Consider the following 13457-nt stretch of genomic DNA (forward strand, 5'->3'; position numbering starts at 1 on the left):
AACCATTGGTCTCCTGCAACAGTTTCAGTGGAACATAATCACCCACCCACCCTGTAGTCCTGACTTGGCGCCCTGTTCCCTAGGTTAAAAGAACATTTGGCCGGAAAGCGATTCAGCTCCAACGACGAGGTGAAAGAAGAGGTTCATAACGTTCTGAACAGCATGACGGCGAGCTGGTATGACATGGGCATACAAAAACTGTCACAGCGTCTACAAAAATGCATCGACAGAAATGGTGATTATGTCGAAAAATAGCTAAATGTTCAAGCTCTAAACTGATGTAAACCATTGTAGAAATAAACAGGTCTATGTATGTATAAAAAAATAGGAGACCTTACTTTTGGGGTTACACTCGTAGTTTAAGATAGCTCAAATGGACTTGATTCTCTCCCCCCTCCCCTCCCCTCCCCTCTCCCCTCCCTCTCCCCTCCCCTCTTCCCTCCCCTTCCCCTCTCCCCTCCCCTCCCCCCCACATCCCCCCCCCTCCCGCACACTCACACACACACACACACACACACACACACACACACACACACACACACAGGTGGGGGGATCACCCATGTCTGTTTTGTTGAACAACTGATATTTGAGTTAAACGAAACATGGAAACCATGGATCATGTTTTGAACCACACTCCACCCACATGGAAGTCCACTGTCTTAACCATAACACTAACTTACTTCAGCAACACGCACTCTCTCTCTCTGTCTCTGTCACACACACACACACACACACACACACACACACACACACACGTAATTGTACTGTGGGTCTCTGAAGTGAGGTGCAGCAGCATCCACTACTACTTCCCATCCATTGACACTTGAGTTATGTCTATGCGAAAGACCTATCCCATTCCATTTTGGTCATTGTCATATCCTGCACCATCAGAGGCATGTCCATTTGTTGTGATGGAAGCTGCAGCATACAACTGCTCCTCTGCATCTTCTGTGCAGCTTGCCAGAATGACCACCAACCAACTGTATATCTGGGTGAATTGACACCAGTACCTTGTGACCATGGAAACAGTTGACCAGCCAGTGGTATAATATGCCACTGAGCCCTACTTGGGTGGCATCTGGCTGCTCCACAGCCTGTGCAGTGGGTATCCTTATTCCTAGCACCAGCTAATGTTAATTCTGTAGGAGGGAACTCTCTCTCTGCATCACATACTTACTCTGCCAATCCTTGTGCACTTTCTTCAATCTTCATAACCCCAACTGCTTCATTCTATTACCTCACTGCAGTGTAATTCACAAGTCTCGAGCTCCTCCTCACCGTTTCCTCAGAGGTTCGAATCTCCCTCTAATCTTTACCACACCTTCCCCCCTCCCGATCGTCACATCCATTTTTGCTAATGGCAATGTGTCTCTACCCTTGCCCACACCCGAGAGAGCTTTCTGAGTTTCCATATTCCTATCCTGTTTTCTAATTGTTTCTCTCTCTTCTAGCCTATACTGTTTTGCCCTTAAGATTATACAGTGTCAGGATCTGTATTCCAAACAGAATTTTCCAGTACTGTATTAACTACATTTTTTTCTCTTTAAAGCAACAATTGATGTAAAGAAGAATGTGTATGACTTAGCCTGCAACAAAAGTGGAACCCAGATCGCAATTGTTGAAAACCAAGGTGTCCTAGACTCCGTGGAGGAGTCATTTGTAAGAGTGTATGATGTGGGCCGAAGAAGAGATGATGAAGATGAAGCTGCAAATGTGGTAAGTTAATCTTTTTATGAAAATTAATGAATTTCTGGTTCACATAAAATCTTAGTTCACATTCTTATTTTATTTTTGAATATCAATTTGAAATATCTGGAGATACGTTACTGGTTCTATAATTTGTTAAGAAAATATGTGATCAGCACTATCAGGATACCTACTTGAATGTTTATTCATTTGTCAACTCTACATTGACATTTAATAGGATTTACATAATTCCCCTTACCTTTTTCGGAACCCATGCTCTTGTGCATGCATTAGGAAATACGTGTAGAAAGGTTTGCAGGGAAATAGGAATTCACTGTAGAGAGATGTAGTGAAGACAGGTATCAATGTGGACCATTCTTGTTACACATAGAACAACAGGAGCATCAAGGTGCCCCCACCCCCTCCAGCCATTACTTTTCCACACCTTTCGTGAGAAACAGATAATTACACTTTTGAACACCTTATCTCCACTGTTTTCACTGCACTTGCTGGAATATTTGTTAAACATTCTCCAAAGATGTAGTCTCTCATTGAAGTAACACATTACGTAATATACTTAATCACTAAAAAATAACATCTTCATACTTTTCCAATATCATTTAACATTGTTTTGTAAGCATCATTTTAAAATACTTTAATAAGAACTAGAAAATAATAACAAGAGAATGGTAGTGTAGTGTAACAAAGTTCTCCCTATACTTACTGAAATTACTGGCCATTAGTGCTGTTAGATGATGTCTAAAATATGCCACACACACTGTGGTAGGCTTTCCTGTATACTGCATTTACCTGAGTACAAAATGATTCTGAATGTAAGATAATCCTCTTTATTTTAACAGGGTCCTTGGGAAAAATTTATTTTTAATATATTCTGACTAATCAAAATTACAAACTGTTTTATTGGCATAAAATATCTTCCTAAATACTTGTATCATTTATTGATTGTCTACATTTTGATAATACAAGGATAAATAAAACAAAGAAAAAGAAAGGTCTACATTAATTTGTGGGCCATTTTCTTTTCTACCCTTTTTGCTTACTAACCCTGTCATTTGTGGTATCACTAATTTTAATAATAATCATAATGAAACTTTCTGGCAGATTAAAACTGTGTGCCGGACCGAGACTCGAACTCGGGACCTTTGCCTTTCGCGAGCAAGTGCCCTAACAACTGAGCTACCCAAGCACGACTCACGCCCCGTCCTCACAGTTGTTAGAGCACTTGCCCGCGAAAGGCAAAGGTCCCGAGTTCGAGTCTCGATCCGGCACACAGTTTTAATCTGCCAGGAAGTTTCATATCAGCACACACTCCGCTGCAGAGTGAAAATCTCATTCTGGAATAATCATCATCGTCATCATCATCATCATCATCCTAAATGCACAACTGTGAACTTTATATCTTCATTGTCACAATTACCTGCTGTTTCTCCCAAATATGTTGTGATTTCTGAAGCTGTGGTTACAGTGGGACCTGAGAACACAGTTGTTGGTGTCCAGTTCCCAAATACATACCAGATTTCACTTCTACGCTAATGTGAGGATATTACAATGTCTCTCACTCTGAACATATTGTCTGACCACCACTCTCTCATTGGGTGCGAAGAACCAGCAGTTGACACACCTCATTTAGTTCCCATCATACATCACAGTGAGTGTCAACAACATTGCAGCACAAAACATGTAAGTACACCACTGACCCCATTTAGACTTTTACTGCCTCTTGCAGAAATGAACACTAGTGTTGAGTATTTGTCCAATATTAAACTCTATTCAGTTTCAGCTACTAAATGGATTCAGGCAAACTGCAGTTTATATGTTGTAGATATTCACAAGAAGCCAGAGTACAGAATATAGACTCCCATATTTGACCAACACGACACAATTTGCTGCCCACCCACTACTCCTGTCTCTGCACTTCTCAGCCAAACTGGTATCACTGTTCCTCCTCCAACCTTTTCTGTGGTGCTATGCTTGAGCAGCTGTGAAATACAGACTGTAATATCTTCTGGGTTGCAAGTCATATGTAGCAACAGCAACAAATACTTAAATAAGAGATCACAACACAATTCAGTCCTATTCTCGTACTTTTGCTCGTCCTAGGATCTCCTGACATCTACTGTACTGTCTTGGTCTTGCTGCTGTAGTTTATTCCCGCAATAACAGTTACAATCAGTTTAGTATGATTTTCGTTTGTTAGACATTTCATTCTCGATTAATTTTCTTTCTTGTGTCATCTGAGGGTCACCATGTTCTAAAACTGATTAAAAGTTGGTAACATTTTTACCCGGTATTCAAATACACTGAGGTGACAAAAGTCATGGGATTGCAATATGCACATATACAGATAGTAGTACTATGATGTACACAAGGTATGAAAGGGCAGTGCATTGGTGGTTTCAAGAGCCACAGTGTCAAAAGTGTGACGATAATACCAAATTTCAGGCATTACCTCTCACCATGGACATTACAGTGGCCAACGTCCTTCACTTAACAAGCGAGAGCAACAGCATGTACATAGAGCTCTCAGTGCTAACAGACAAGTAACACTGCATGAAATAACTGCATAGATCAATGTGGGACGTATGGCGAATGTATCTGTAGGGACAGTGCAGCAAAATTTGGTGTTAACGGGCTATGGCAGCAGATGAATGACATAAGTGCCTTTGCTAAAAGCACGATATTGCCTGCAATGCCTCTCCTGGGATTGCGACCGTATCAGTTGGACGCTAGATTACTGCAAACCGTGGCCTGGTTACATGAGTCCCAATTTCAGTTGTGAGAACTGATGATAAGGTTTGAGAGTGGCGCCAGCTGCCAACCCCATGAAGCCATGGACCCAGGTTGTCAACTAGGCACTGTGCAAGCTAGTGGTAGCTTCATAATGGTGTGGGCTGTGTTTACATGGAATTTCAGGTACTGGATCCTCTGGTCCAATTAAACCAAATATTGACTGGAAATCGCCATTTGCAGCCAAGCATGGACTTCATGTTCCCAAACATGTCACCAGGCCACTATTGTTTGAGACTGGTTTGAAGAACATTCTGGACAATTCGATGGAATGATTTGGTCACACCTTGAACATTTATGGGACGTAATCGAGATGTCAGTTTGTGCACAAAATCCTGCACCGGCAACACTTTTGCAATTATGGGCGGCTATAGGGGCAGCAGAGCTCACTATTTCTGCAGTGGCATGTAGTGACTTGAGTTCATGCCAGTTGCTGCACTATGGCAGACTAAAGGTGGTCTGACACAATATTAGGACATATCCCATGACTTTTGTCACCTCATTATATGTGAACAGTAACTAAATTTGTCATTTGCAATGCACTCAGTAAATCATTAGTCTCTCATAACCAAATAAAATATTGATGTGTATTCAGAAGGAAGTAATGTTTTTTGAAGGATATTTTAGCTTTGGAATGTTACCTTCCTTTAAAAAGCAGAGTTAGTGTTTGTATAAAGTATCCGTATATGTATGAGAACTTTCATTGCAAACATGTTCAGATTTATAAGATGATAGAACTTAATGCTGTTTTCTCCTTAGTGGCTAGTTCATAGTTTCTCGCATATCCCTTACACTAATGCCACTTGATTCAAACGTCATGTGATTTTTCGAGCAACATTTATACTGTATCAAGTGCTTCAGCGTATCGGGAAATCTTGAGCTCGTTCAAATGAGAGTATGATTTGGCCATCCCCGAGCTACCAAATTCTTCAAAATAAATCTGCACATGACCTCAGTAGCTGAAGCTTCATCTCTAAATGTAAGATGACCCCCATTTATTCTAAATGTTAAAATGTTGACCGCAGCAGCAACAGTTTAATCTATGAATATAAGACGACAAATTTGGGGAGAAAGCCTCATCTTATAACAGTGTGAACTTTCGAATGAAGTACTCTATCAGTAGAGTAATTTCCCAGAAATTAAGAACTACTACAGTTTCCAAAAGATGAATGGAGTAGTTATTTGAATTAATTTTGTCGGTCATCTCCCTCCGCACACTGTATCCCAGTTTGCAGTGTATGTTGTTACTCGGGGTAGGTAGTTACTCGTGAACAAGTGCAGCTGAATTGAAATTATTGAACTTTACTTGTACATTTTTCTGTTGCAAATACATTTCAAATTTTCATTATGAAATTGCATTGTTACCAACTGTTTTAAACTAACTGCTACAAGACTCATACCATGTCATCCATGAGGCTGTTTGAAGTGTTATTCTGTTTGCAGTATCCATCAACTGCACTTCAATTACTGTTAGAAATGCACAACCCCCATACTTCAGTTGTGGCTGACCAACAAATAACTGGAAGTGTCGCCAACAACAATTAAGTTTTAGATTTTCATGTTTGGAATTATTGTTTGCGCACTTCTAATTGGTCAAGTTAAGTTGTTTTTTCACAGGAGCTTTAAAGGATGTTAAGGGTTCTGAACCTCATCTTTCACAGGTAGTTCAACTTTGGAAAAAGAGCTCGTAATGTACTGAGTTCACATTTCTGTCCTCCATACCTCCACTTCTTTCTGTCATAATTTATTCTGTCTGTCTATCTCATGAAATTCATATTGAAAGTTTTTCTAGGTTATTTACCTTTGAAAGTAAATACCATTAAGTAATGGTCAGTGCTGTTTTGACTAAATTAAACAGTCTTGTCAGTACCAGACTGAGAAGTCAAATATTCAACATATATTTTCCCGTTGCTGGCAGCATTCACATCTATGATTTGCTTAGAAATTTGTGGAGCCATTATAATGATAACAGTAAAAGTCCACAATTAATATGCCTTGCCTATCAGCAATCTCTTATATCCTAAAGTCTTATATTTTAATGTTAAATTTGAGGCTTTGAAAATTCATCTTCAGTTTGACCAAGAAATGGAAATCATCTTGTATCTTCTTAATATAAGAATTATCCACCAGCACATTTCACATTTCATTGCACTGATTGAGTAAAAATTGTACTATCCAAAATTTTAAATTATATAACCATGGATCATCCACCTTTTTTTTTAGTCCAGTAACATTCACCAAGAAAGATAGTGCAACAAAGTGTTTGTTGAATGACTTTAAAAATGAGTTGGGTTCAAATTCTCAGTTAGCCACACTGCTTAAGGTGTTCAGTTTTAATAACTCATGTAAAGCACATGACAGGGTGGTACCCATAAAAGATCATCACCATAACATGCCTTCCTTCTATGTCTACTCACCATTTTGTCTCTAACCTCAGGAACATCCCACAACCTTCCTACCCTGTCACACCTCACCCCATTTTTATTTATGTAATAATATCTATCAAGATGGAATATATATAATATTTTGGGGGTTGGTTATTCTGAAGAATGGTTGTAGATATAAATTTTTCACCTCTTTCTAATCAACCTTTCTCATTTACTTATATCTAAAAATAAAGATGATGTAACTTACCAAACGAAAGTGTTGGTAAGTTGATAGAGACACTAACGAACACAAACACAAACACACACACAAAATTCAAGCTTTCGCAACCCAAGGTTGCTTCATCAGGAAAGAGGGAAAGACAAAAGGATGTGGGTTTTAAGGGAGAGGGTAAGGAGTCATTCCAATCCTGGGAGCGGAAAGACTTACCTTACGGGGAAAAAATGACAGGTATACACTCTCGCTCTCTCTCTCTCTCTCTCTCTCTCTCTCACACACACACACACACACACACACACACACACAAAAGCAGACATATGTAAAGGCCAATTTACTTAGTTATACATTAATCATTCTTACTATGGAGTGCAGGCTGAACTTATTTTGGCAAATGAAAACTGTGTGCTGTACCGAAACCAAACATACGCTCTGCTGCAAAGTGAAACATTTGTTCTGAAGTTACACTTCCCCAGTATGATATTTGTGTTGCTGCTATTGCAAACATTCACTTCCTAATGCAGCTTTTGTGTACACCCACTTAAGACGTAGTTGGCAACAGTCCAATATGAAGTACAATAACGATCTGTCTGAAGATTTCACGTCCTCTTCTTTTTGAAGTGGGTTTGTCATCATCATCACTCTGTGAACTGTTACAGTTTTATTTACATATGGCTTGTTTGTGTTCTAAGCAAAACAGGATAAACTTCTTTCATTGTGCCATTTGCAGTGTTTAATATGTGCAAAATCTGTTTGTAAATCCTGCCGGCAGCCTTCAGTTTTCTTCATACTTAGAGGGTTTGGAGCTCCATGCCCGGACATCAGTTTTTCTAAAGCAGTATGATGCAATTCTCAAAAATAAAAACTTGACAAAATCATCATTTAAAAGATTGGGTTTTCTAGCACCATTAACTACAAAACATTTCCGAGCCTATTAACGTAGTCTTTGGTAGACAAATGCATAATTTTTAAAAGTCTTTTGAGCAAATAAGTTTTGTAATTGTGATGTTTCTTTATTCGAATATCACTAATAGTAACTTCTTTTCATTTATTAATGAATAAAAATGCTAATTAAGAATTAACAAATATCATATTTTGTTAATAAATATAGAACTGAAATAAAAGTGAAAAAAAAAAAAAAAAAAAAAAAATTACTACTAACAAGAATTGAACTAGCAACTTCTCCATTGCGAATCTTTAATGCTTCACACAGCTATTGGTGACTGTGACTATATATTGTACCTAACAGTACTCGGAAATCTTGTAATATTTGAAGGTGGCTTTTTTAAATTTGTTAATTTTTTACTAATTAATTAATTATGTTGTACTGCTTTAGGAAACTGAAGTCCAGGTGCTGACCTCCAAAGGCCATTAGCAGAAAGAAATTCGAAGCGGGCAGAACAGTCTGTTAAGATCCTTTGTTAGATCCACATTTTAGTATTGACAGGGTGGAGTAAATTGTTTTGCAGTCTACTGAATTCTTAGCAACAGTCATGTTGAGCATTAAACGCGATTGTAGCTTGTTATTTAATGAATTTTTATTCCATTTGTTGCGAGTTGTCACGGCTGATGGTGGTGGTGAGCAAACACTTCTACACAAGCAAGCGAGAGATGTAAATTGTTGGATACGTATGTCCATCCAGTGCTAAGAACGTTCTTGGGTGTACCGACACTGTAGCTCGGAACCGGCAACAACGCAATCCCCAAACTGCCAATATTCGTGGGTTGGACTTTAGTCCTTATTATGACAATAAGATTGAGATGACTACAGTTGCTTCCACAAGTGCTTTTATTTTACTTGATCCTAATTACCATCTTTTGGATAATTATTAGTAGTTAAGAATACAGCAGAGTCCCGCTAATCCGAACACCAGTAATCTGAATGTTCGGTTAATTTGAACATGGAAATGTTAGTCTAATGTGGAAAGCTGTGTGGTAAACTGCTGTACATACACACTATTTTAATTTACACAGTACAGTAAATGTGGATTAGAAAAATTGGCAAGAAAACGTTAGGTTTAAACAATGCATAACAATGAAAGAAAAGCTGTCAAACTTACTAAAATACAGCAGAATTTTATCCCTACTTATTAGATGACAAAAACTCAGTCATTGTTTTTTGGTGTAATGAAGACAGTCTGTTATATGCCACATAGTTGTGCCATCGTCTCATAAACATAAAATCAGCAGGTGTAGCAGTAGGCTGTTGCTCCAAATAACGTAGCGTGAGGTCAAGGGCTTCTGCTGTGTCACTGTGCGACTTCAGCCCTCTTTTGTCACTTTCAGGCTCATTGTCACTTCTGTCACAGCAGTCCACTTCTGCCTGGTCTTGAGTCACAGCAGCAACTAAATCAATGTCAGTAAGATTCTCCACACATGCCCCATCCGCTGCCATCCACTCATCTACGTCTCCTTCACTAGCTTCTTCACATCCAGGGATTGTCTGTATGATTTGTAGTAGATTTTCCTCGTCATTTTCGACTATGTTGTCCTGAAATTCAAGAGATGTCCACAGTTTTCTCTACAATTTTCTCAAGAGTATTTTCTGAAATATTCTGCCATGTCTCAGCAGCCCAATAAGTAACATCCTTCACATTGGTCTTTTTTGTTTTGTCCACTAAAGGAATGCTATCATCTTGGATCATCGTTCTTAAAAATTGTTTTCTGTAAATCAGTTTTAATGTTTGCAGTACGCCCTGGTCCATCGGCTGTAGAAGCGGTGTAACATTCAGCGGCAAAAACTTCACCACAATTTTTCCATCACATAATTCCTCAGTGCTAGGGTGATATGGCGCGTTATCAATCAAAAGGATTGCACAGGGAGACAAATGAGTCTCCTTAGAAAACCGTATAACAGAGGGAACAAACTGGCTGTGAAACCATTCTTTGAACAGCTTATCATCCATCCATGTTTTTCTGGTTGTAATAATATATGGGCAGGGACTTCATGTTGCAGTTTTTAAAAGCTCTGGGCCTAGCAGATTTGCCTGTCGCTAATAAAGTCACACAATCTTTGCACATTTTAAAACCAGGAGCATTATCTTCTGCTTTTGATGCCAGGCTTTTTGTTGGCAGTGCCCTAAAATTAAGGCCTGCCTCATCAGCATTATAAATTTGTTGGGGAGAATACTTTCCCTCTCTTATCATTTTTTCAAACTCACCCAAGTATCCCTTCACTGCATCACGGTCAGAAGAAAGCTTCTCTCCAGTAATTGTTAGCTGACAGATTCCATTACATTTTTTGAATCTGTCCAACCAACCTGTACTCGCACTGAAAGGCTCATCACCATTCATTAACTTGTTCAGGTAAAATCCTTTTCCTGAACCAGTGCTCCACTCAAAGGAGTTCCCCTTTCTCTTTCATGCGTAAACCAAAGGAAAAGAACTTCATCCACTTTATCGTACTGGGACTGTTTCAAAGTCTACTGAATTTCGAGTGTTTTCCCTGAAGACGTTGCACAGGACTGTTCAAGCTTCATTTGGTTCTTTTTCCAATCACAAATGGTTGCTTTACCAACACCCTGTTCTGTTGCCAGTTTAGATACGTTTTCACAATTTCCCAATTGCCTATCCGCCTCAAAGCATTCAGTTTTTCTTTGAGAGTTAACATTGTATGTTTCCGTTTACTCGTGACGAAAATACATACACCACTACACCTGAACGAATACAATACAACTGTTATGCATGCCAGTTATCAGTAACTAACATAACCAAGCACTTTGCGAGCCAACTGGCAGTGCACTGACCTCAAACACTGCAAATGTGTCAACAATGCACAACAACAAAGGCAGGGAGTGAAAGTGAGTCATCGTTCCCACATTTGTTCCCATTTGTTACCATGGTGTACCTACTTATCTGCTTGGTATACTTCATTCTAGAAACTCGTCACCATAATTCTGGCTAATCCGAAAAAATTGATAATCTGAATGAAGTCCGGTCCCAATTAGTTCAGATTAACAGGACTCTACTATATATTTAATTTTATTTTTGTGTAATTAAGTGTTTGTTTAAGTAGACTATCATTAAAGTACTTAAGTTAATTTTCTCTTGCTGCTAAAGTATTTTAATAATTACAGTACATGTAGTTCTAATCCTGTGAGTATCCTTATTCTATTACAGGAGGAAGAAGAGGAGGAAGATGAGTTAGATGGCAGTGACGATGGCTCGGCATCACAGTCAGGTTCTGATGATGAGCAGCAGGATGGTAAGACTGTACACTTTTCCTCTTGTTAGTAAAACAGTTCTGTTGAATATTGCAGAAACAGTGTGTTAATCATGTGAGCTAAGTACTGGCGAGTTACAACATTAAGAGTTAAACAGTTCATTAAACTGTGTACATTTGAAATCTCCATAACTAAAACTTTTCCTGTATATTTATGTAGAATTCATGTACAGGTAAACAGTACTCCATGCTCTCCATACTGCAATCCAATTCATTTAGATGTTTTGTTCTCTTTGTTTAAGGAAATGGAGGTGCAGCAGGAGGTGGTGGGGGCAATGGAGGGGGTGGTGGTGGCGCAGCACCAGCAGGGGGGGCAGGTGAGAACAATGGAAATGATGGTGACAACGGAAATGAGAACAATGCTGAGGGTGGAGCAAGTGATTCAGATGACGAACTAATCCTCACACTTTCAGATAGTCCAGATACTGATGACCTTGACGAAATATGGTTCCCGTGATGATTGTGTATAAAAATACTTATTTTTTAGTGAAATGAAATTTCAATGCAATTTGTGAATAAAGTGCCCTAAACGATCGTGGATTGAATATGACAAGTGAAGACTGGTTGGAATGACTTTTTGTAACACATTGTGTTGTGAAATGCAGTGATACAGCAAAAAGTTGTCTGTGGATTACTTTAGAAATTATGTTGGACAGGTCTGGGATATGAGAGTATTCAAGACGTATTAAATGTTACTGACATGTAAAAATTGAGATTTTTGTGACCATTAAGGTCTTATTTTAGACATTTCCAGTACAGCTAGAACCATAAAACCAGAACTGTACATAAGACAATGATCATGTTCCTGTATTTAGGAATGTTGTACTGAATCTACAATGTAAAAATGTGGCATGCTATATCATGCCTTCAGGTGTGAAATGATGCCATTTGTGTTTGATTGTAATGCCCATTTGTAATACATTTTATTTCAAATATTATATTTATGTTTTTCATACAATTTGGTCATTTTTAAACATAAAGGCAATTAATGCTGCAGACTTTTAATCACCTTTCCTCCTGTCTGATGTAAAGGTGTGCCTTAATTTGTTACTGCCAACAGTGATACCTGTAAAAATGAAAATAGTTGTGAAACAAAGAAATTCCTTTGTTAAGTTCAATAATGATTTCCTGGAAGGGCTTTTACATTTATTAAATTTTAGTATTGGGTCTTACCATCTACTCCTCTATGTTGAATGGAAAGTCCAACAAATATTTTTTTATTTATTATATGAAATATTACAGCACAATACCAAAAATTAGCATTAAATATTGTAGGTGGCAGTAGGCTGAAGATTTACAAATGTTGCCACTGTACGAATATAGCTGCTCCAATTGAGACATATGCCGACCAAGAACAGCATTCTGTAATTTGGCTTTGAACTATGAAGATCTGAAAACTGTTAGAATCCTTGAAAAAAAATGAAAATTCAATATCGTGGTTGACTTATGTTGTGCCGTTAAGAGAACAACTGGAGCAGGAAGTCAGCATAAATGCTTGTCATCCAGGTCATGTGCATTGTGATACAACTTCAATGAGCATTGCAGTAACTGAATCCATAGGAGCACTTGTATTCATCCAATACAATTTCAGAAATACAAGAATTAAAATACTAGTTATTGATCAACGCATCAAAGCCTGGGCATGTGAATTATTATCTCTGACAAACAATTATGAAATGTTCTTAATAAAGTTTGATCCATCATCAGAGAAGAGGAAGCTTTATTGATTTGATACATTGTGAGCTGCTTAAAGGTATTCCCTAAAAAGAAAGAATGATTAAGAAATAATAATAGCCACTTAAATTTGAATTCTGTGCAAATTTGTTTATTTGTTGACTCAAGACAGCTGTGCATAATTCATAATATATTATTGTATATCTGTTTTAAGTCAATTGGGGCAAAATAAAACTTTCGAACTTAATTTCATCCACAGTACAGATACCGCCAAAGGAACAGTATGCCTCATATGTAATGCCACAAAAAATTCAGTACATGCATGAAATAGATTAGAGTAAGATGTATAACTGACAAGTTTCTAGAGCTGTAATCAGTATGTTATTTGATTTGTTTGTATCCATTTTTGAAAGAGTCGTCGCTTAAAAATTATTAGAGTATTTGTTTATTTACATTTTGTGTACTA

The 13457-nt window shown here is 38.1% G+C and overlaps 1 protein-coding gene across 1 annotated transcript in view; it reads left to right on the plus strand.

Moving 5' to 3' along the window:
* LOC126474687 (DDB1- and CUL4-associated factor 1) overlaps window positions 1–12275 on the plus strand; it is a 245895-nt gene extending 233620 nt beyond the window's left edge. Inside the window, exons 28-30 of the mRNA XM_050102169.1 lie at window positions 1550–1716; window positions 11215–11299; window positions 11560–12275. Coding sequence (XP_049958126.1) covers window positions 1550–1716; window positions 11215–11299; window positions 11560–11774 — 467 coding nt within the window. The 3' untranslated portion in view covers window positions 11775–12275. The remainder of the gene's footprint in view (window positions 1–1549; window positions 1717–11214; window positions 11300–11559) is intronic.
* Window positions 12276–13457: the final 1182 nt, after the last annotated feature.

The sequence above is a fragment of the Schistocerca serialis genome, chromosome 1 (assembly GCF_023864345.2).
Source record: "Schistocerca serialis cubense isolate TAMUIC-IGC-003099 chromosome 1, iqSchSeri2.2, whole genome shotgun sequence".
NCBI classification, from domain to species: domain Eukaryota; kingdom Metazoa; phylum Arthropoda; class Insecta; order Orthoptera; family Acrididae; genus Schistocerca; species Schistocerca serialis.